Source organism: Camellia sinensis, chromosome 5 (genome assembly GCF_055761805.1).
Source record: "Camellia sinensis isolate YWXY chromosome 5, ASM5576180v1, whole genome shotgun sequence".
NCBI classification, from domain to species: domain Eukaryota; kingdom Viridiplantae; phylum Streptophyta; class Magnoliopsida; order Ericales; family Theaceae; genus Camellia; species Camellia sinensis.
Window position 1 is genome coordinate 156,844,926 of NC_138965.1, and position 20,009 is coordinate 156,864,934.

Below are 20,009 nucleotides of genomic sequence, written 5' to 3' on the forward strand. Positions count from 1 at the left end.
GTCTACTGCATCTGTTTCGGCTCCTGATCCTGACTTAGCTTCCTTGATTGCTCAGATTAGTTAGTTTCAGCATATTGTCTACCTCCCAGCCATCCTCGTCTGCCGCTATTGTTTCCTTTTTTCATTTCGGTTTGCTTAGGTCTTCTTCAGGTATTTCTTCGTCTGTCTGGATTTTTTACTCTGGTATCTCTCATCATATGACTCCCCATCTCTCTTTACTTCAAAATTGTACTCCTCCCCTCTTTTCTATTACTGTCAATGCTGCTAATGGGTCTAGTATGTCTGTTGTATCTGTTGGGTCTGTCCCACCGTTTGCTATGTCTGCTGTCTCTATTGCATTTGTCCTTTATGTTCCTCATGTCAGTTTATTATCTATCAGTCAGCTTGATGCCTTTGGTTTTGATGTTATATTTTCTTCTTCTATTTATTCTGTGCAGGATCGGATGTCTAAGTAACAGATTGGGACCGGTCGTAGAGTTGGAGACTTCTATGTGCTGGAGAGCTTGCATCTGTCTATGACAACCTCTCTGACTGCCCTTTCTTCTTTTCAGTTAGATTCTCTGTCTAGTCCTTTCTACTTGTGGCATTCTAGATTAGGGCATTTGTCTGTTGATCGCTTACGGTCTGTAGCTCAGTTTGGTATATTGGGTAAAGTTTCTCCTAGTGAACTTACTGAATGTCTGGGGTGTAAACTTGCCAAAATGATAGCCTTATCTTTTCATAAAAGTACTTCTATATCTGATATACTATTTTCTTTACTTCATACTGATGTTTGGGACCCTTATCCTATTCTCACCAAAGGGGGTTCTGCCTATTATGTGTCATTTGTTAATGACTGCACTTGTTACACTTGGGTTTATCTTATGACTCATAAGTCTGACTTCTACCAGATATACCATACTTTCCAGTCTATGATCACTGCACAGTTTGAGTATACTATTAAATTGTTAGGGTCTGACTTGGGTGGGAAATACTTTAAAAATGAATTATGTGAATACTTGGCCAAATTGGGTACCATTCACCAAACTTCTTGTACTGATACACCTGCCCAAAATGGTCGAGCTGAGCGTAAACACCGTCATCTCCTTGAAACAGCTAGATCTCTCCTTCTCTCTGCTTCCATTCCGGCTCCGTTTTGGGGTGAGGCAGTTCTTACTGCTGCATTTCTTCTCAACTGTATGCGTACCCCCTTTCTTTCTGCTCGGTCTCCTTATGGGCTCTATTTTCTCAACTTCCCAATTACTCTCTCCTTCGTGTGTTTGGGTCTACTTCTTTTGTTCTTTTACCCCCCCTCCCTCCCCGGCGGTAAAGATAGGACCAAACTTAGTGCCCAGTCTGTCTTATGTGTCTTTTTGGGTTATAGTCTCCTTCAGAAAGGTTATCGTTGTTATGACTTTGTTTCCCGTCGTCTTATGTCTCCCGCCATGTTGCCTTTCTTGAACGTCTACCTTACTTTCAGCTTCCTCCTCTCACCGCCCCAGTTTTCAAAGAGGATTTGGTTCATATTGATTCGTTTCCTTCTGAGGTCCCGTCTGATGAGTACATCTCCACAGTTCCCCCTAAGCTTGTTCCATCTTCTCCTCCTGCTTCACCTCTGGCTGCTTCTCCTTTGGTTTCTTCTCCTCCTCCGTTGTTAGTTTATTCTCGTCGCAAGGTTCCTCCTTCACTGGTTGTCTCTACCCCTGCTGCTGATCCTACTCGAGTGCGTCATCCTCCAAATATGTTGGGTTGGTCTAATACATGTTTTTCTGTTTCCTATCGTATTTTTTTGTCTGCTATTCACTCTTTTTCAGAACCTCAGTCTTAAAAGGAGGCCTGTTAGGATCCTCATTGGGTTCAAGCTATGGAGGATGAGTTGTCTGCTTTATAGAAAACTAGTACTTGGGAATTGGTTCCTTTGCCTGCTGATAAAAATCTGGTTGATTGCAAATGGGTCTACAGAGTTAAGACTCATTCTAATGGTTCTCTTGAGCGCTACAAAGCTCGTCTGGTTGCCAAGGGTTTTTCACAGGAGTATGGTATTGATTATGAGGAGACCTTTGCCCTTATTGCCAAGATGACTACTGTCCGTACTTTCATTTCTGTCACAGCTGTTTGCCATTAGCCTTTTTATCAAATGGATGTTAAGAATGCTTTTCTTAATGGTCATCTCGTTGAGGAGGTTTACATATGTCCTCCCCTTGGCCTTCACCATTCCTCTGGACAGGTTTGTCGTCTTCGGCGTGCTCTGTATGGTTCGAAGCAGTCTCCTCGTGCTTGGTATGATTACTTTCAGACTGCTGTTAATGAGCTTGGGTTTCATCCTTCTACTTCCGACTCTGCTTTGTTTCTAAGACGTACACCGGTTGGTTGTGTTGCTCTCTTACTCTATGTGGATGATACGATCATCACTAGCTCTTAACTCTTTTGCTATCTCTAAGGTCAAGCAGCATCTCTTCTGCAGCTTCAAAATGAAAGACCTGAGTCCATTGCGGTATTTTCTTAGTATTGAGGTTGTTTCTTCTCTAAAGAACTATTTTCTGTCTCAAGCTAAGTATACTAATGAGGTCATTCACTATGCTGGTCTTACTGATACTAAGGTTTTTGATATACCTATTGAGCTTAATGTGAAGCTCAACTCTACTGATGGTGTCCCCTGGATGATCCCACTTTATATCGCGAGCTTGTGGGTTGTTTAGTTTATTTGACGGTTACTCGTCCCAATCTTGTCTATGTTGTTCATGTGGTTAGCCAGTTTGTTGATACTCCTTGCTCCACACATTGGGCTGCATTGGTTCGGATTATTCGCTATCTCCGAGGTATTGTATTTCAGGGTTTACTATTGTCCTCCACTTCCTCTTTGGATTTGGTAGCTGTAAGAAAAACTGATGTATTATTGATTTATATAATGTTATATTTATTACAATGATTCATGATTCCTATATATAGAAGAGGGTGAGTGTGTAGTAGGTAAGGAGTAGGTGAAGTGGAGGTGGTAGTGGTGTAGTGGGTTAGGTTTAGTGGAGTAGGTGAGGTGGTAGTGGTGTAGTGGGTTAGGTTTAGTGGAGTAGGTTTAAGTGGGTGAAGTAGGTGATAGGTTTTAACAGCCCCCGCAAACTCAAGGGGGATAAGAACTAGCCAACTTGAGTTTGGAGAGAGTAACAAAACAAGAAAATAGATTAATACATAAAATAAAAGAGGATAGGAGACACTGTATGGTCGTGTCAGACCATTGGTGAAGGCACTGGATGGTGGTGTCATAACGTTGTAGAGGACACTGTATGGTGGTGTCATAACGTTGTAGAGGACACTGTATGGGGGTGTCATAACGTTGTAGAGGACACTGTATGGTGGTGTCATAACGGTGTAGAGGACACTGGATGGCGGTGTCAGACCGATGTAGAAGACAGTTTATGGGGTCATGTCGGACCGTTGTAGCAGACAATGTGGTGACAGTTGTTGTGACAGTTTACAGAGTCTTGCTGGACCCTTGTAGAAACTAACCGGAATCAATGTCGGGACAGTTTACAGAGTCTTGTCGGACCCATGAAGAAGGAGCTAACCGGAATCAATGTCGGGACAGTTTACAGAGTCTTGTCGGACCCATAAAGGAGCTAACCGGAATCAATGTCGGGACAGTTTACAGAGTCTTGTCGGACCCCTGAAGGAGCTAACCGGAATCAATGTCGGGACAGTTTACAGAGTCTTGTCGGACCCTTAAAAAATACACTGTATGATGGTGTATATAGGCTGCCCAAATATATATATATATATATATGGATATATATAGTGAGCCCTCAAAAGTTGCGTCCACTTCATCAAAAGGCGTGCCCGACGGAAAGCGTCGAGCCATCAAAAGGTGAGCCGGAGATGCGGCGAGGCACGTAAGCGACAGAGTGGCGTGTCGGCCGCGTCGTCAGTGTCGATATAAACCAATGCGGAGGCAGTGGAAACCAAACCAGGCTGAAACCTCTGAACATTGTCAGACTGAAACACTCTGAAAATACTCTGGATCCAACCCTTCTCTGAAAAACTCTGCGTTTTCGGAGAGAGAAACTTTGTAACACTCTGTAACCAATCCTTCTCTGAAAGTACCAGTCAGAAATCGCTGCGTCGCTGAAACACTCAGCAACCCAAAAAACATGGCCTCGTCTTCCCGTTCAGCTACCCAGAATATGGCCTCTTCGTCCCGTGGTCTGCTCACTCTCTTTCCCGACCTCAACGAGTCAACAAGAGAGATAACTGGTGCGGTGGCCCGTGAACCTCAACCAAACACCTCTGATTTTGCTCCGTTGAACTTTCCGATGCGGTCTGTGGAGCAAAAAATGGCGGTGCAAACTGATATTGAGGCCAATCAGTATACTTTGAAGTCATGTGTGGAGACCATGACGGCGGTCACAAACTTGTCGCACCGGCTGCAGAGTAGGACAAATGAGGTGCAGCAGTTAAACGCCCAACTGGCTCTGCTCCAGCGCATGTATAAGGATGCGCGAGCAGAGATAAGTGTGCTAAAGGCGGAAAATAAGGAGCTGAAGCGGAAGGCCACCGTGATGTTCCGATTTGGAGGTCCACCGTATGCTGTAGTGGAGGAGCAGGGTGGAATGATCGTGCCCAGTGGAGTGGGAAACATGGAGGCAACACCGTCAAGGGTCGTCCAGGACGGAGGCAAGAAGAAAAGGCCGGCGGAATAGGCGAAGAAGTGAGGTCGGTTGGTGGCCGGCTGCAGAAAAGAAAACAAAGCTGTTGGTGTTGTGTGGTGGTTTGTTGTTGTTGGTTTTTGTTTTTGTTTTTGTTTTTTTTTTTTGTTTTTTTTTTTTTTGTGTAAAATTGTGATCGGGGTGGATCCCTGAGATGAATAAAATATGGTTTGGTGTGCAAAGCGATATGGTAGGAATGGAATTGGAAAAAGAGTAAAAATAATGTGAAAGAAAAATAAAGAAAAAATAATAAAAATATATTTGAAATCAAAAATGAAAGATGGGTTTGGAGAAAATAAATAAAAATAATGGAGTTGGAAATCAAAGGGAGAAGAGATGATGATTTTTTTTTTTTTTTTTTTTTTAAATATAATATAATATAATAAAAAGAGATATATATATATATATATATATAATAAAGAAAGTGGAGTGTTTGGGAAATATAGGATAATAAAAAGAGATATATGTATATATATAATAATCAGCGGCTTCTGCAATAAAAGCAAACCTGTGGACACAAGAAAGACAACACGCATATTTTTTTTTTTTTTTTTTTTTTTGTTTTTTCAGTGATAAATTGTATGTATATAATAATCAGCGGCTTCTTCAATAAAAGCAAACCTGTGGACACAAGAAAGACAACACGCAACAAGGGCCAAGAACTGGACGCCCACGTGAACCACTTGCACAACATAGATAACAAGGGTATATATATAAAACATATATAAGAGATTCATCAGCCCACTGGTTGCTTTATAATAAGGAAAATAAAGGTGAAGTAGTGGAAGAGTGAGTGAAAAGAGAGAGAGGGTGTTGGGTTTGCAGATGAGCTTGGTAGATGGGAATGGTTGTGGTGTTGTATAATAATAATAATAAGAATAAAAAATAAATAAAATAGATAAAGAAAACAGAGAATATTTTTTTGTTTTGGGGGGAGGATGTTCAGGCGTGGAACAGAGGGTTTTTTTTTTTTTTTTATGAAATCTGGATCGGAGACATCGAGGCGAAAGAAGTGTACATGAAGACCTTGAGCCATGAGAGACTCCACTGCCTAGAGTCCCCTTTCAGTGTCTCTTGCTGTTAAAATTACAGTCACTCCCAACTCTGCGAAACGCTTCACCATTGACAACCCAATACCTTTGTTTGCACCTGTCACAATTGCTACTGTGTCTTTCGACCACCATCTGGAAGAGTAGAGAGAAGGAGAAGAGAAAGAGGGTTCTGGTTCCTTTGATTCCATTTGCAAGGAAATGATGCAATGTGGTTGGTTACGGAAGGGATGTCTATAGACAGAAAAGGAAACCCACAAAAAAGCGCAACTACACACAATGATGGGAAGGTATGTGTAGAAAATAAGCAGATTAGGTTGAGGTCCGGCGGGCGGTTAAGGTGAGGTTGCCGCCCGCCGGGGAAGCGAAAATATTAGGTTCTAAACCTGCTCTGATACCATGTAAGAAAAACTGATGTATTATTGATTTATATAATGTTATATTTATTACAATGATTCATGATTCCTATATATAGAAGAGGGTGAGTGTGTAGTAGGTAAGGAGTAGGTGAAGTGGAGGTGGTAGTGGTGTAGTGGGTTAGGTTTAGTAGAGTAGGTGAGGTGGTAGTGGTGTAGTGGGTTAGGTTTAGTGGAGTAGGTTTAAGTGGGTTTTATGCTGATTCTGATTGGGTTGGTGATGTTACTGATCGCAAGTCCACGTCTGGTTTTTGTATGTTTCTTGGCGATTCCTTGATCTCTTGGAAAAGCAAGAAACAAACTGTTGTTGCTCACTGTAAAAATTGATGTATTATTGATTGATATATTGAATGTTACAATGATTCCTATATATAGAAGAGTAGGTAGTAGTAGGTGGAAGATGGAGTAGGTAAAGTGGAGGTGGTAGTGGTGTAGTGGGTTAGGTTTAGTGGAGTAGGTGAAGTGGAGGTGATAGTGGTGTAGTGGGTTAGGTTTAGTGGAGTAGGTGAGGTGGTAGTGGTGTAGTGGGTGGATTTTAACAGCCCCCCGCAAACTCAAGGGGGATAGGAACTAACCAACTTGAGTTTCGAGAGAGTAACAAAACAAGAAAATACATAAAAATAAAAGAAGATAAGAGACACTGTATGGTCGTGTCAGACCATTGGTGAAGACACTGGATGGTGGTGTCATAACGTTGTAGAGGACACTGCATGGGGGTGTGTTAAAATTTACCATCATCTACCACACACTTACCATCACCTACCACACACTCACCTACTACACTCACCTACACTCACCTACTCCTCACCTACCACCACCTACTCCACTACACCTACATCTATATAAGGAACCATTTGTAATAGACAGATATAATCAACATAACAATCAATAATACAATCATTTCTCTTTATACATTAAATTTCTACATGGTATCAGAGCGGGTTTAGAATCTAGTATTTTCACTTTCCCGGCGGGCGGCAACCTCACCTTAGCCGCCCGCCGGGCCTCAACCTATTCCGCTTATTTTCTGCACAACACATACCTTCACTTTGAAACCAGAATCAGGATCTTGCTATCTTCCACATCCTGATAAAGAAAAAACAGGTGGAGAGGATGCTCACTTCATTTGTGAAGATGAGCAAGCAATTGGCATAGCAGATGGTGTTGGTGGCTGGGCAGATGTTGGTATTAATGCAGGGCATTTTGCCCGTGAACTCATGTCTAATTCAGTAGCTGCAATTCAAGATGAACCGAAGGGTTCCATTGACCCAGCTGGGGTGTTGGAGAAAGCTCACTCAATCACAAAAGCCGAGGGTTCCTCAACAGCTTGCATCATAGCCCTTACAAATCAGCGGAGTTTGCAAGCCATTAATCTTGGGGATAGTGGATTTATCGTAGTCAGAGAAGGATGCACCATCTTCCAATCTCCTGTGCAGCAGCATGGTTTCAATTTTACATATCAGTTGGAAAGTGGCAATGAAGGTGATCTGCCAGAGCTACAACACCCATCTCTTCTTTCTTTCAGATTCCTTTTCTCTCACAAGCATATGTCTCACAGACCCATCGTTCCTCACTCTTCTTCAATACCCTTCACTCTCCACACTCACTCCTCCATCACCATCATCAAAACCATCATTCACAATGGACAACTTTCTGAATATAATATAACCCACTATGTTTGTCCTCCACAATGGACAACCACCCACATGCCTTCTCTCTCTCATCTTTTCACTTTCCAACCCACTTTGCATCCACCGCCACTTTCCCCACTTTCTTTATTTTATATATATATATATATATATCTCTTTTTTATTATATAAAAAATAAAAAAAATAAAAAATATCATCTCCCCTCCGTTTGATTTCACACTCTATTATTTTTATTTATTTTCTCCAACCCACTTTCCTTATTTCCCCCATCTTTCATTTTTGATTTCAAATATATTTTTATTATTTCTTTTCTTTATTTTTCTTTCCCATTATTTTTAATCTCTTTCCAATTCCATTCATCCCATATAGCTTTGCACACCAACCATATTTTATTCATCTCCGGGATCAACCCCGATCACAATTTTACACCAAAAAAAACAAAAAAAAAAAAAAAAAAAAAAAAAAAAAAAAACGACCACACAAAACGAAACAAACCAAACAACCACATCCACAGGCGGGTTTTTTCTTTACTCTGCCGCCGGTCTTTTCTTCTTGCTTCCGTCCTGGGCGACCCTTGCCGGTGTTGCCTCCGTATTTCCCACTCCACTGGGCATGATCACTACTCCCTGCTCCTCCACTGCAGCATATGGCGGCCCTCCAAATCGGAACATCACGGTGGCCTTCCGCTTCAGCTCCTTGTTTTCTGCCTTTAGCACGCTTATCTCTGCTCGTGCATCCTTATACATGCGTTGGAGCAGAGCCAGCTGGGAGTTTAATTGCTGCACCTCATTTGTCCTACTCTGCAGCCGGTGCGACAAGTTTGTAACCGCCGTCATGGACTCCACACATGCCTTCAAAGTATACTGATTAGCCTCCACATCCGTTTGCACTGCCATTTTTTGCTCCACCGACTGCATCGGAAAATTCAACGGAGGTTAGTTTCTACAAGGGTCCAGCAAGACTCCGTAAACTGTCACAACATTGTCTGCTACAACGGTCCGACATGACCCCATAAACTGTCTTCTACATCGGTCTGACACCCCCATACAGTGTCCTCTACAACGTTATGACACCACCATACAGTGTCCTCTACACCGTTATGACACCATCATACAGTGTCCTCTACAACGTTATGACACCACCATCCAGTGTCCTCTACCACGTTATGACACCACCTTTCAGTGTCTTCACCAACGGTCTGACACGACCATACAGTGTCTCCTATCCTCTTTTATTTTTATGTATTTTCTTGTTTTGTTACTCTCTCCAAACTCAAGTTGGTTAGTTTCTATCCTCCTTGAGTTTGCGGGGGGCTGTTAAAATTTACCATCATCTACCACACACTTACCATCACCTACCACACACTCACCTACTACACTCACCTACACTCACCTACTCCTCACCTACCACCACCTACTCCACTACACCTACATCTATATAAGGAACCATTTGTAATAGACAGATATAATCAACATAACAATCAATAATACAATCATTTCTCTTTATACATTAAATTTCTACAGGGTGTCATAACCATGTAGAGGACACTGTATGGTGGTGTCATAACGGTGTAGAGGACACTGGATGGCGGTGTCAGACCGATGTAGAAGACAGTTTATGGGGTCATGTCGGACCGTTGTAGCAGACAATGTTGTAACAGTTGTTGTGACAGTTTACAGAGTCTTGCTGGACCCTTGTAGAAACTAACCGGAATCAATGTCGGGACAGTTTACAGAGTCTTGTCGGACCCATGAAGGAGCTAACCGGAATCAATGTCGGGACAGTTTACAGAGTCTTGTCGGACCCATGTAAAAACTAACCGGAATCAATGTCGGGACAGTTTACGGAGTCTTGCCGGACCCATGTAAAAGCTAACCGGAATCAATGTCGGGACAGTTTACAGAGTCCTGTCGGACCCTTAAAAAGTCGCACCCTCAAAAGGTGTGCCCAATTTTTCAAAAGGCGTGCCATCAAAAGGCGTGCCTATCAAAAGGAGCGCCCATGTTGTCGGCAAGCGCCGAGAGGCGCATGATGCGCGTGTCTGCCTCTTCGTCAGGGTCTTTATAAACTGAGGCGGAGGCTGTGCTTGAGGCAGAAGCGAAGACAAAAAAACCTGGGAAAAAACTTCTGAAAAACTCTTCATTTTCTGAGAGAGATATTCGTTTTCTGAGAGATTGCCTCTAAGAGCTGCAAATCTTGAAACACTCTGTAACCAACCCTTCCGAACATTATCAGTCTGAAATTGCTATTTCGCTGAAACACTCAGCAACCCAAAAAACATGGCCTCTTCTTCCCGTTCAGCTACCCAGAATATGGCCTCTTCATCCCGTGGTCTACTCACTCTCTTTCCCGACCTCAATGAGTCAACAAGAGAGAGAACTGGTGCGGTAGCCAGTGAACCTCAACCAAACACCTCTGTGTTTGCTCCGTTGAACTTTCCGATGCGGTCGGTGGAGCAAAAAATGGCGGTGCAAACTGATATTGAGGCTAATCAGTATACTCTGAAGTCATGTGTGGAAACCATGACTGCGGTCACAAACTTGTCGCACCGGCTGCAGAGCAGGACAAATGAGGTGCAACAGTTAAACTCCCAGCTGGCTCTGCTCCAACGCATGTATAAGGATGCGCGAGCAGAGATAAGTGTGCTAAAGGCAGAAAATAAGGAGCTGAAGCGGAAGGCCACCGTGATGTTCCGATTTGGAGGGTCGCCATATGCTGCAGTGGAGGAGCAGGGAGTAGTGATCGTGCCCAGTGGAGTGGGAAACACGGAGGCAGCACCGGCAAGGACTGCCCAGGACGGTGGCAAGAAGAAAAGACCGGCGGAATAGGCGAAGAAGTGAGGTCGGTGGGTGGCCGTCTGCAGAAAAGAAAACAAATCTTTTGGTGTTGTGTTTTGGTTTGTAGTTGTTGTTTTTTTTTTTTTTTTTTTTTTTTTTTGTGTGTGTGTAAAATTGTGATCGGGGTTGATCCCTGAGATGAATAAATTATGGTTTGGTGTGCAAAGCTATATGGTATGAATGGAATTTGAAAAAGATTAAAAATAATGTGAAAGAAAAATAAAGAAAGAAATAATAAAAATATATTTGAAATCAAAATGAAAGATGAGGAAATAAGGAAAGTGGTTTGGAGAAAATAAATAAAAATAATGGATTTTGAAATCAAACGGAGGAGAGAGAGGGGACAAGCCCATGTGAGGGAAAGAGGGGTTTAAAGAAAGTGAGGGAGTGAGTTGATTAAAAAAAAGGATTGTGGGTTTGAAAGTGGAAAGATGAGAGAGAGTGAATTTGTTTGCTTTAACAAGATGACAAACTTGGGCACAAGTCTCTGTGGCAGCATTGCATTTTTCTGCCTCCCTCTGATACTGGGAAGCTACCCTTCTTGCTTCTGCAAAGGTAATGTTCATATGGTGAGCATGCTCTTCATTCACTGTCTCCTGCAGTTTCATCTCCTCTGTCAACAGATCCACAAACTGCTTTTCCGTCTCCTCTTTGAGATCTGGGTCATCTCCTCCACAGTCTGTAACAGAAAGATTTGCCAAGCCAGGAGCAATCTTGAGAAGGGAGAGAGGAGGAGGACAATCACAAAGGCAAGGAGTGCAAGAACCAGTACAGGTTTGGACATTGAAGCCCCAGTAGTATGCTGTGAATGGTGCTTTTGTACAGTCAGCTTTCACTAGCCCGCCTCTCGTGGCCCAGTCATCAGCATTCCAGAGGCTAGAGTAGATCTTCATGGGTTGGTTTTTAGGGAAAGGGACACCAATTGATTCACCATTCTTGAATACCCTTATGGGAGTGTTATCCACCAAGAAAATGATTTGCTGGGAGGTCCAGACAATGGAGTAGGTGTGAAAATTTCTGGTAGGGTCAAACCAGAGATAGAACTGTTGCTCTCTATTTCCTTTCCCTTGAGTGAACACATTAGTATGAACAATGTAAGGGTCACCACTAAGGTTTCCCAAAAACTCAAAGTCAATCTCATCATGTGTTGGCCCTTGAGAAGACAAGTGGTAGGCAGTAACAGTGCCAGCAGAGTTGCCTGCAACAAGGTTGAGCTGTATATCAATTCTCCCAAACAGATACTCTTTCTTTGAGATAAATCCAGAGCCAGAGGTCTTGTCTAGAGACAGAGACAGAAGCTGACCTCCACTGAATATCTTTGCCCTTTGATCACCCCATGGTATGTCAAAGTCTTGGTAGAAGTTTCCACCATAGCTAACCATCAAAGAGCTCATCACTATTAGACTACCCAACAAGAGTTTAAATGGAAGGGCCATTTTAGAAGGTAAGAGAGATTTTTGAATTGAGTAAAGGTGGTTGGAGAGGAGGTATGTGTTGGAGGTTTCAATTGGTTGAGGTCTGGCGGGCGGTTAAGGCAAAGTTGCCGCCCGCCAGAAGGCGAAGAGCACCAAGAGCTTAACCTATAGCTCTGATACCATGTAAAAATTGATGTATTATTGATTGATATATTGAATGTTACAATGATTCCTATATATAGAAGAGTAGGTAGTAGTAGGTGGAAGATGGAGTAGGTAAAGTGGAGGTGGTAGTGGTGTAGTGGGTTAGGTTTAGTGGAGTAGGTGAAGTGGAGGTGATAGTGGTGTAGTGGGTTAGGTTTAGTGGAGTAGGTGAGGTGGTAGTGGTGTAGTGGGTGGATTTTAACACTCACTCTACTACCGAAGCTGAGTATCGTGCTATGGCTTATGCTACTGCTGAGATTGTTTGGCTTCGTTGTCTTCTATTTGATTTGGGTGTCCCTCAGTCTTCTCCGACCTTTCTCTATTGTGACAACCACAGTACTATTTAGATTGCCCATAACATTGTCTTCCATGAGCAGAAGAAGTATATTGAGATTGATTGTCACTTTGTCTGTCAGCATCTACAGTCTGGCTTTATTTCACTTCCTTTCATCTTTTCGGCTCTGCAACTTGCTGATTTCTTCACCAAGACTCACACCATTATTCGGTTTCAGTTTCTTCTTGGCAACCTTTCAATATTTTCTGCTAAAACACCTTGAGTTTAAGCGGGGGTGTGAGAATCTAGTAGGGATTTTATGTATATATGGTAGTATATATATTTCGTATATTGAAATAAGTCGTATTTCTTTTTTCGTTCTGGGGTTAGATTGTTATATAAACCAATGTATTCTTGTATTTCGATAACAAAATTGAATATAGAGATTCATTTAGAAATCTTGCAGGGTTGACATGACCCGAACTTGCCCTGGTAAGTTAAGGTCACAATCGGCCAGTAATCATAAGATTACCTGCGGCCTCAGACAAAACCAAGCATACTTTATAACAGTAACGGGGGCCAAACGGAAGTAGTCTTAAACATTTTGTCCGTAGAGTTGTGATTACATGGCATACCGAAACATTTTCCACATATTTAATAGTAAGTCACACCATAAACCAAAATAAGCATCTTGTTCATCCAGGATCATACAAACATATGGCCAGCCGAACAGAAGGTCTATATACATAGGTGATCCAACAGATCCATCAAAATAGCAAAAAGGGGGTAAAACAAAAGAACAAGAACAAAGTCTCGTGCGTGAGACGTTCGGGCTGACTTCACAAAAACTTGGACTCCTCTCACAGGCTTCACTGAGGCTGGGGTTGGACATCTCTTTGCTCACCTACATACATATAAATAAGAGTGAACGAAAATCCAGTGAATAATACCAGAGCAAAGAGGTTATATGAATGAAATTCTCTAATAGGTAACATCCTTGTCAAACACGTCAAACGTTCTTAGGCCCATTCTTGTCAAACACATCAAACGGCCTTAGGCCCATTGATATTCTCATTAAGTATAACAAACTGCCTCAGGCCCAATTCATTCATATCAAACGGCCTCGGGCCCAATTCATTCATATCAGACGGCCTCGAGCCCAATTTATATCAAACGGCCTCGGGCCCAATTTACACACATGCACCTTTCATATTCAAGATCATGATCACCTTTTTGTTCAAACAGCCTTTGGCCCATTACGTTCATATTCAAACGGCCTTTGGCCCATCAAAATCTTTTAAACGTATCAGACAGCCTCAAGCCCAATTCATATCCTTCGCATAGCCTTATACAAACATTAGGCAAATCGAATACTCATCCGCTATTCAAATTAGCAAATCTGTGGCTTTTATGTAGAAATGGTAGTTGGAAAATAACATACTTGAAAATATCTTTACTAAGATATTACTCACAGTGTTCCGTCGATGGATTTGCCCTTGCTCTTGACCCTACACATTTCATAACATATTGGGTCACAAGCAATTCAATCCGTTCTTAACTTGTTTACTTCTCTTAGGCCTCTTTCTTACTTGTTTAGTTCGTTTACAATGTTCAATGCATGCTTCAGAGTGCTTACAAATGAAAGAAAATGGAAAACGAAACATAAAACAATTTTTCAAAATTTCTGAAACAAGGCTCTCCGCTCAAGCGCAGCTTTGGTCGCTCGAGCGGCATGTAAAACTCTGTAAAAGTATTGGTTGCATGAATTTTACGCTCGAGCGAGACTTCTGACGCTCGAGTGAGGAGTCTTGCAAAACAGGGTTTGCTCGAGCGCAAGATTTGTTGCTCGAGCCATCGTGCAATTCTCTGCAAAACTTTTGGTTGCCTTCATTTTCCGCTCAAGTGGCAACTCCTTCGCTCGAGCGAAGAGGTTGATTTTTGGGTTTTCCAGCAAGCTATTTGAGCTTCAAAACACAACTCTACAAAATGGAACTTACATGATATGGCCTATATGTCAACCATACAACCTCTAACATGATGTAAATGCCAATTTCACAAGATTTGAAGCCCACATTCCCATGAATTCATCACATAAGTTCAATTATATTAAATTCACTTTCATAGCTTCAAAACTCATGCAACAAATCTTATATCTTCTAGGATTTTTCATGCATTTGAAGTGTAGCTTCTACTTTCATCTCATATGGTACAATTGACGCTTAAACTAATGAGACTCAACCAAATTAGGCATGTATGCATGATTTAATGCCACAACTTTCATGTTCCAAGAATATCTTCCAAATGTAAACATGAATCCTTAGAATTGAGTTTCATACCATGATAATTCTTACATGCATGTATCAAATGACTCTCAAACCAACACGAATTACATGTTCATGCCTAAATATGCAAATTCATGGCAATCTCTTACATGCATGTGTTTATAGACTTCAAATTCATCGTACTCATTTTAAATCTTGTCTTTAGTCTCAAATTGTCTTTGAAGTCACTCAATTATGAATTTAAGCTCATGAATTTGAGTTCAATTACTCACCTAGAAGCTCAAATCTTCCAAATTCTTGCTAGTTTTTGAGTTAATCTTCTCAACCTTCAAGCTTCTTGCTCAAATCTCCAATTTTGCCTTCACTCTCTCTCTAAAATCGTCTCTCTCTCTCTAGAGTGTATTTTCAGCCATGTTATGAAATATGAGCTCAAAAGAATGAGTATAAGTGTAAATAGGCCCATATATATGCTTGCCTAATCAACTTTGATTAAAGCTATGTAATTATGCTTAATTAATCAACTCAATCTAATTATCTTGATCCAAATCAATTTTTAATCAAATTTCACCACAGGCTCTAAAAATCACGCTAATCACGATAACACAATCAATTTCAATTTCTGTAGTCTCTACGGTCTTCAATTTTCAAATTATAGCAGTAAGTTGAACAGATTTTCCTACGGTGAACAAATATAGTTTCAAAAACATAATTATCACCCAAAATCACATTAAGCATATAATCACAATCATAATCAAGGGTAATTAACATAACACAGAACAAGGTTATCACATGGGTTCTGACCACTGAGCTAAACCACAGTGGTTTAGGAGATGTTTTGTCCTATGTTTGCTTAAAAATAAGAAGAAAGAAAAGAAACCGACGGTGTTGTTAGCATATTATATTATCATATTATTATCTGAGTTATTAGTTTGTAATTATTCTATGCCTCAGGGCTCCCTTGTAATTTTTACAAACTTTAATCTTCATTAATATAAATAGTGGATGATATCCTAATCAAACCCTAAGTTGCTTACTCTCTAAAATCATCATGGTATCAGAGCTAAACCCTAACACCTAACCCTAGCTACCCATACTGTTCCTATTACAAACCGGCGCCACCAGCCACCACTGAAGCCACCAGTCACCGCCGGAGTCAGTTTCTCTCTCTCTGTCGCCTCACGCTAACTCCACCCTGAGGGGCTTTGGCTCAAGCCGAGAAGGGCCCACATAGTTTCGGGTGGGTTGATGCCTGTCTAGGGTTTTGGCTCACCCTTGTTGGTCGAACTTAGCACCAACGATCACTCTAGGGTTCAAAACTTACCTGGGTTGGTCATCTGCTGGTGTTGACTACTCCTGGTAGCCCCTCTGCCTCAGTTGACTTCTCCTATGCCATCGTCTCTTGAGCAGCTTCAGTCTTCCCTCATCTTCAGTTGATCTCCTCTGCTTGGTCACTTCGTCACTTCGTCGATCTTTAGTTCGTCACTTCGTCGATCTTCAGTCGATCTCCTCTGTCGCCTAATCTTCAGTCGATCTTCAGTCTCTGGTATAACCTCTGTTTGGTCTTACCTCTGATATGTCGTGTGTAGGCTCTGTTTGATCTTCAACACAGTTTGTCCCAAAAAAAAAAAAAAAAAAAAAACAACTTTATGTTTTCCTAATTTTGTTATGCCTTTATAGTGGTTATTGTGCCTGCTCTTTCACCACCACCTTCCGGGTTTGTGATTGCCTGTAGTTTTGTTGCGGGTTCGGTAGTATAGTATCCATGGCAGATTCCACCAAGGTGTCCCCTACCTCTCAAACACCTAGGAGTGAGAGTCCCATTATACCTACTACCATGCCTGATAACCCCAACCCTAGTCTGAAAATCACCATCTCTCTATTTAATGGTCAGAACTATCTGGCATGGTCTCAGGGTTTGACTATATTTTTGAAGAGTGGAGGGAAGATGGGGTATGTTGATGGCAGGATACAGACACCTTGCACCACTGACCCGGGTTATGACTGAAGCTTGTAGGGATTAACCAGCTTAGGGTTTGATAGAATATCATCCCCTATTTATAAATGAAGATTAGGGTTTACAAGATGAGACAATTACAAGTCGAGCCCTGAGGGCATAGAATAATTACAAACCAAAAAAGCTCAGACAATAATATAATATGCTAACACTCCCCCTCAAGCTGGTGCGAAGATATCTCTCATGCCCAGCTTGCTTAATATGTCATGAAATAGTTTATTCCCAACCCCCTTGGTGAGAATGTCAGCAAGTTGCTCACCAGATTGGACAAAAGGAGTACAAATGGTACCACTAGTGAGTTTCTCCTTAATGAAGTGGCGATCAATCTCAACATGTTTTGTCCTGTCATGTTGAACTGGATTGTGAGCGATATTGATGGCGGCCTTATTATCAAAGTATAACCGCATGGAGTACGTTTGATCAATACCTAGATCACTCAACAATAACTTGATCCATAAAAGTTCACACACACCTTGTGCCATAGTTCTAAACTTAGCTTCTGCACTTGACCTGGCAACCACATTCTGTTTCTTACTCCTCCAAGTAACTAGATTGCCTCTAACAAAGGTGCAATACCCTGAAGTCGATCTCCTATCAGTTACTGATCCAGCCCAGTCAACATCTGTATAGGCTTCTACACGAAGATGATCATACTTTGAAAAATAAAGACCCTTACCAGGAGTAGACTTCAAATACCTCAAGATTCTCATGACAGCCTCAAAATGAATCTGATGAGGAGCATGCATAAACTGACTAACCACACTGACAGCAACAACAATATCAGGACGGTAGTGAGATAGGTAAATGAGCTTACCCACTAATCGCTGATAGCTCCCCCTATCAACAGCTTCTCCTCCTTCATCATTCCCTAATTTTTGATTGGGTTCCAGTGGAGTGGCACATGCCTTGCAGCCAAGCATCCCGGTTTCCTTCAACAGGTCAAGCACATATTTTCTCTGTGAGATAAATATCCCATCCTTAGAACGAGCAACTTCAATTCCCAGAAAATACTTCAAGCTTCCCAAGTCTTTGATTTCAAACTCACTAGCTAAATATTTCTTCAATAGAGGTATTTCCCCACTATCATTGCCCGCAAGAACTATGTCGTCTACATAAACAATAAGTGCTGTAGTCTTATCACGTGAGGAATGTTTCACAAACAAGGTGTGATCTGCCTGACTCTGTTTGAAGCCATATTTAAGCATAGCCTAAGTGAATCTCTCAAACTAAGCCCTTGGAGACTATTTAAGACCATATAATGACTTCCGAAACTTGCATACTTTGCCTTCAATCTGATGATCCTCAAAACCAGGAGGAATGTCCATATATACCTCTTCTTCGAGGTCACCATGGAGAAAGGCATTCTTGACATTAAACTGATAAAGCGGCCAATCTAGATTAGCTGCTATAGAGAGAAGTACTCTGACTGAATTCATCTTAGCCACGGGTGCGAAGGTCTCTTGATAATCAATGCCATATGTCTGAGTAAACCCTTTTGCCGCAAGTTTTGCCTTGTAACGCTCAATGGACCCATCTGCTTTGTGTTTCACAGTATATACCCATTTACATCCCACAGGTCGTTTGCCCGTAGGTAACTCAGTCAATTCCCAAGTGCCATTCTTCGTAAGTGCTTTCATTTCCTCAATCATGGCTAGTTTCCACTCAGAGATAACAAGGGCATCCTAAAAATGGTTAGGAATGCTAACAGAGGAAATTTTGGACACAAACGCTCTATATGAGGATGACAAATGAGAGTAGGACACAAAATGTGAGATAGGATGTTGAGTACAAGATCTCACACCCTTCCTCTTAGCAATAGGAACATCAAGATCAATGGACTCAAGAGATTCAAAGTTACCTAGACTCTCATCAGAAGCAGGAGATGGCAGTGAAGGAGCAGAAGTAGTCTCTTGTATCCAGTTAACTTGTTGTCTGTCTATGTCCCAGACATAAACATTGTAGAAATTTAATGTATAAAGAGAAATGATTGTATTATTGATTGATATAATGTTATATTTTTTACAATGATTCATGATTCCTATATATAGAAGAGGGTGAGTGTGTAGTAGGTAAGGAGTAGGTGAAGTGGAGGTGGTAGTGGTGTAGTGGGTTAGGTTTAGTGGAGTAGGTGAGGTGGTAGTGGTGTAGTGGGTTAGGTTTAGTGGAGTAGGTTTAAGTGGGTGAAGTAGGTGATAGGTTTTAACAGCCCCCCGCAAACTCAAGGGGGATAGGAACTAACCAACTTGAGTTTGGAGAGAGTTACAAAACAAGAAAATACATAAAAATAAAAGAGGATAGGTGACACTGTATGGTCGTGTCAGACCATTGGTGAAGACACTGGATGGTGGTGTCATAACGTTGTAGAGGACACTGTATGGGGGTGTCATAACGTTGTAGAGGACACTGTATGGTGGTGTCATAACGGTGTAGAGGACACTGGATGGCGGTGTCAGACCGATGTAGAAGACAGTTTATGGGGTCATGTCGGACCGTTGTAGCTGACAATGTTGTGACAGTTGTTGTGACAGTTTACAGAGTCTTGCTGGACCCTTGTAGAAACTAACCGGAATCAATGTCGGGACAGTTTACAAAGTCTTGTCGGACCCATGAAGGAGCTAACCGGAATCAATGTCGGGACAGTTTACAGAGTCTTGTCGGACCCTTGAAGGAGCTAACCGGAATCAATGTCGGGACAGTTTACAGAGTCTTGTCGGACCCTTGAAGGAGCTAACCGGAATCAATGTCGGGACAGTTTACAGAGTCTTGTCAGACCCTTGAAGGAGCTAACCGGAATCAATGTCGGGACAGTTTACAGAGTCTTGTCGGACCCTTAAAAAGTCGCACCCTCAAAAGGTGTGCCCAATCTATCAATATGCGTGCCATCAAAAGGCGTGCCCAATTCATCAAAGGCGTGCCATCAAAAGGCGTGCCATAAAAAGGTGTGTCCAGGTTGGCGTCGAGCGCCGAGCGGCGCATGATGCGCGTGGCTGCCTTGGCTATTTAACCAAGGTTGATGCTGAGGCTGAGGCAGACAAAAAACTTCTGAAAATCCTCTGAAAAAACTCTTCCTTTGCTGAGAGAGAAACTCTGTAATACTCGGTAACCAACCCGTCTCTGAAACACTCAGCAACATGGCCTCTTCTTCCCGTCCAGCTACCCAGAACATGGCCTCCTCTTCCCGTGGTCTGCTCAC

General features: G+C 42.0%; 2 protein-coding genes across 2 annotated transcripts in view; one reads left to right on the plus strand and one right to left on the minus strand.

Annotated features, from left to right (window-relative positions):
• LOC114309928 (ENHANCED DISEASE RESISTANCE protein (DUF1336)) overlaps window positions 1-20,009 on the plus strand; it is a 153,820-nt gene that overhangs the window by 63,948 nt on the left and 69,863 nt on the right. The gene's annotated exons all lie outside the window — the stretch shown is intronic.
• Window positions 5,728-12,115, minus strand: LOC145790377 (uncharacterized). Its single transcript, XM_082868110.1, has 5 exons — window positions 10,973-12,115; window positions 7,729-7,794; window positions 7,487-7,569; window positions 7,263-7,374; window positions 5,728-5,959 (listed from the first exon to the last, which is right to left on the minus strand). Exons 1-5 carry the CDS (start codon window positions 12,061-12,063, stop codon window positions 5,728-5,730), a joined length of 1,584 nt encoding a protein of 527 aa, XP_082724236.1. The 5' UTR covers window positions 12,064-12,115.

Coding starts and splice junctions, on each gene's coding strand:
- LOC145790377 (XM_082868110.1), bottom strand. CDS start 12,063: ATGGCCCTTCCATTTAAACTCTTGTTGGGTAGTCTAATAGTGATGAGC. Junction 7,570..7,728: donor GTGAGTGTGGAGAGTGAAGG/GTATTGAAGAAG, acceptor GCTGCTGCACAG/GAGATTGGAAGATGGTGCAT. Junction 5,960..7,262: donor TGCTCATCTTCACAAATGAA/GTGAGCATCCTC, acceptor TTCTGTCTATAG/ACATCCCTTCCGTAACCAAC.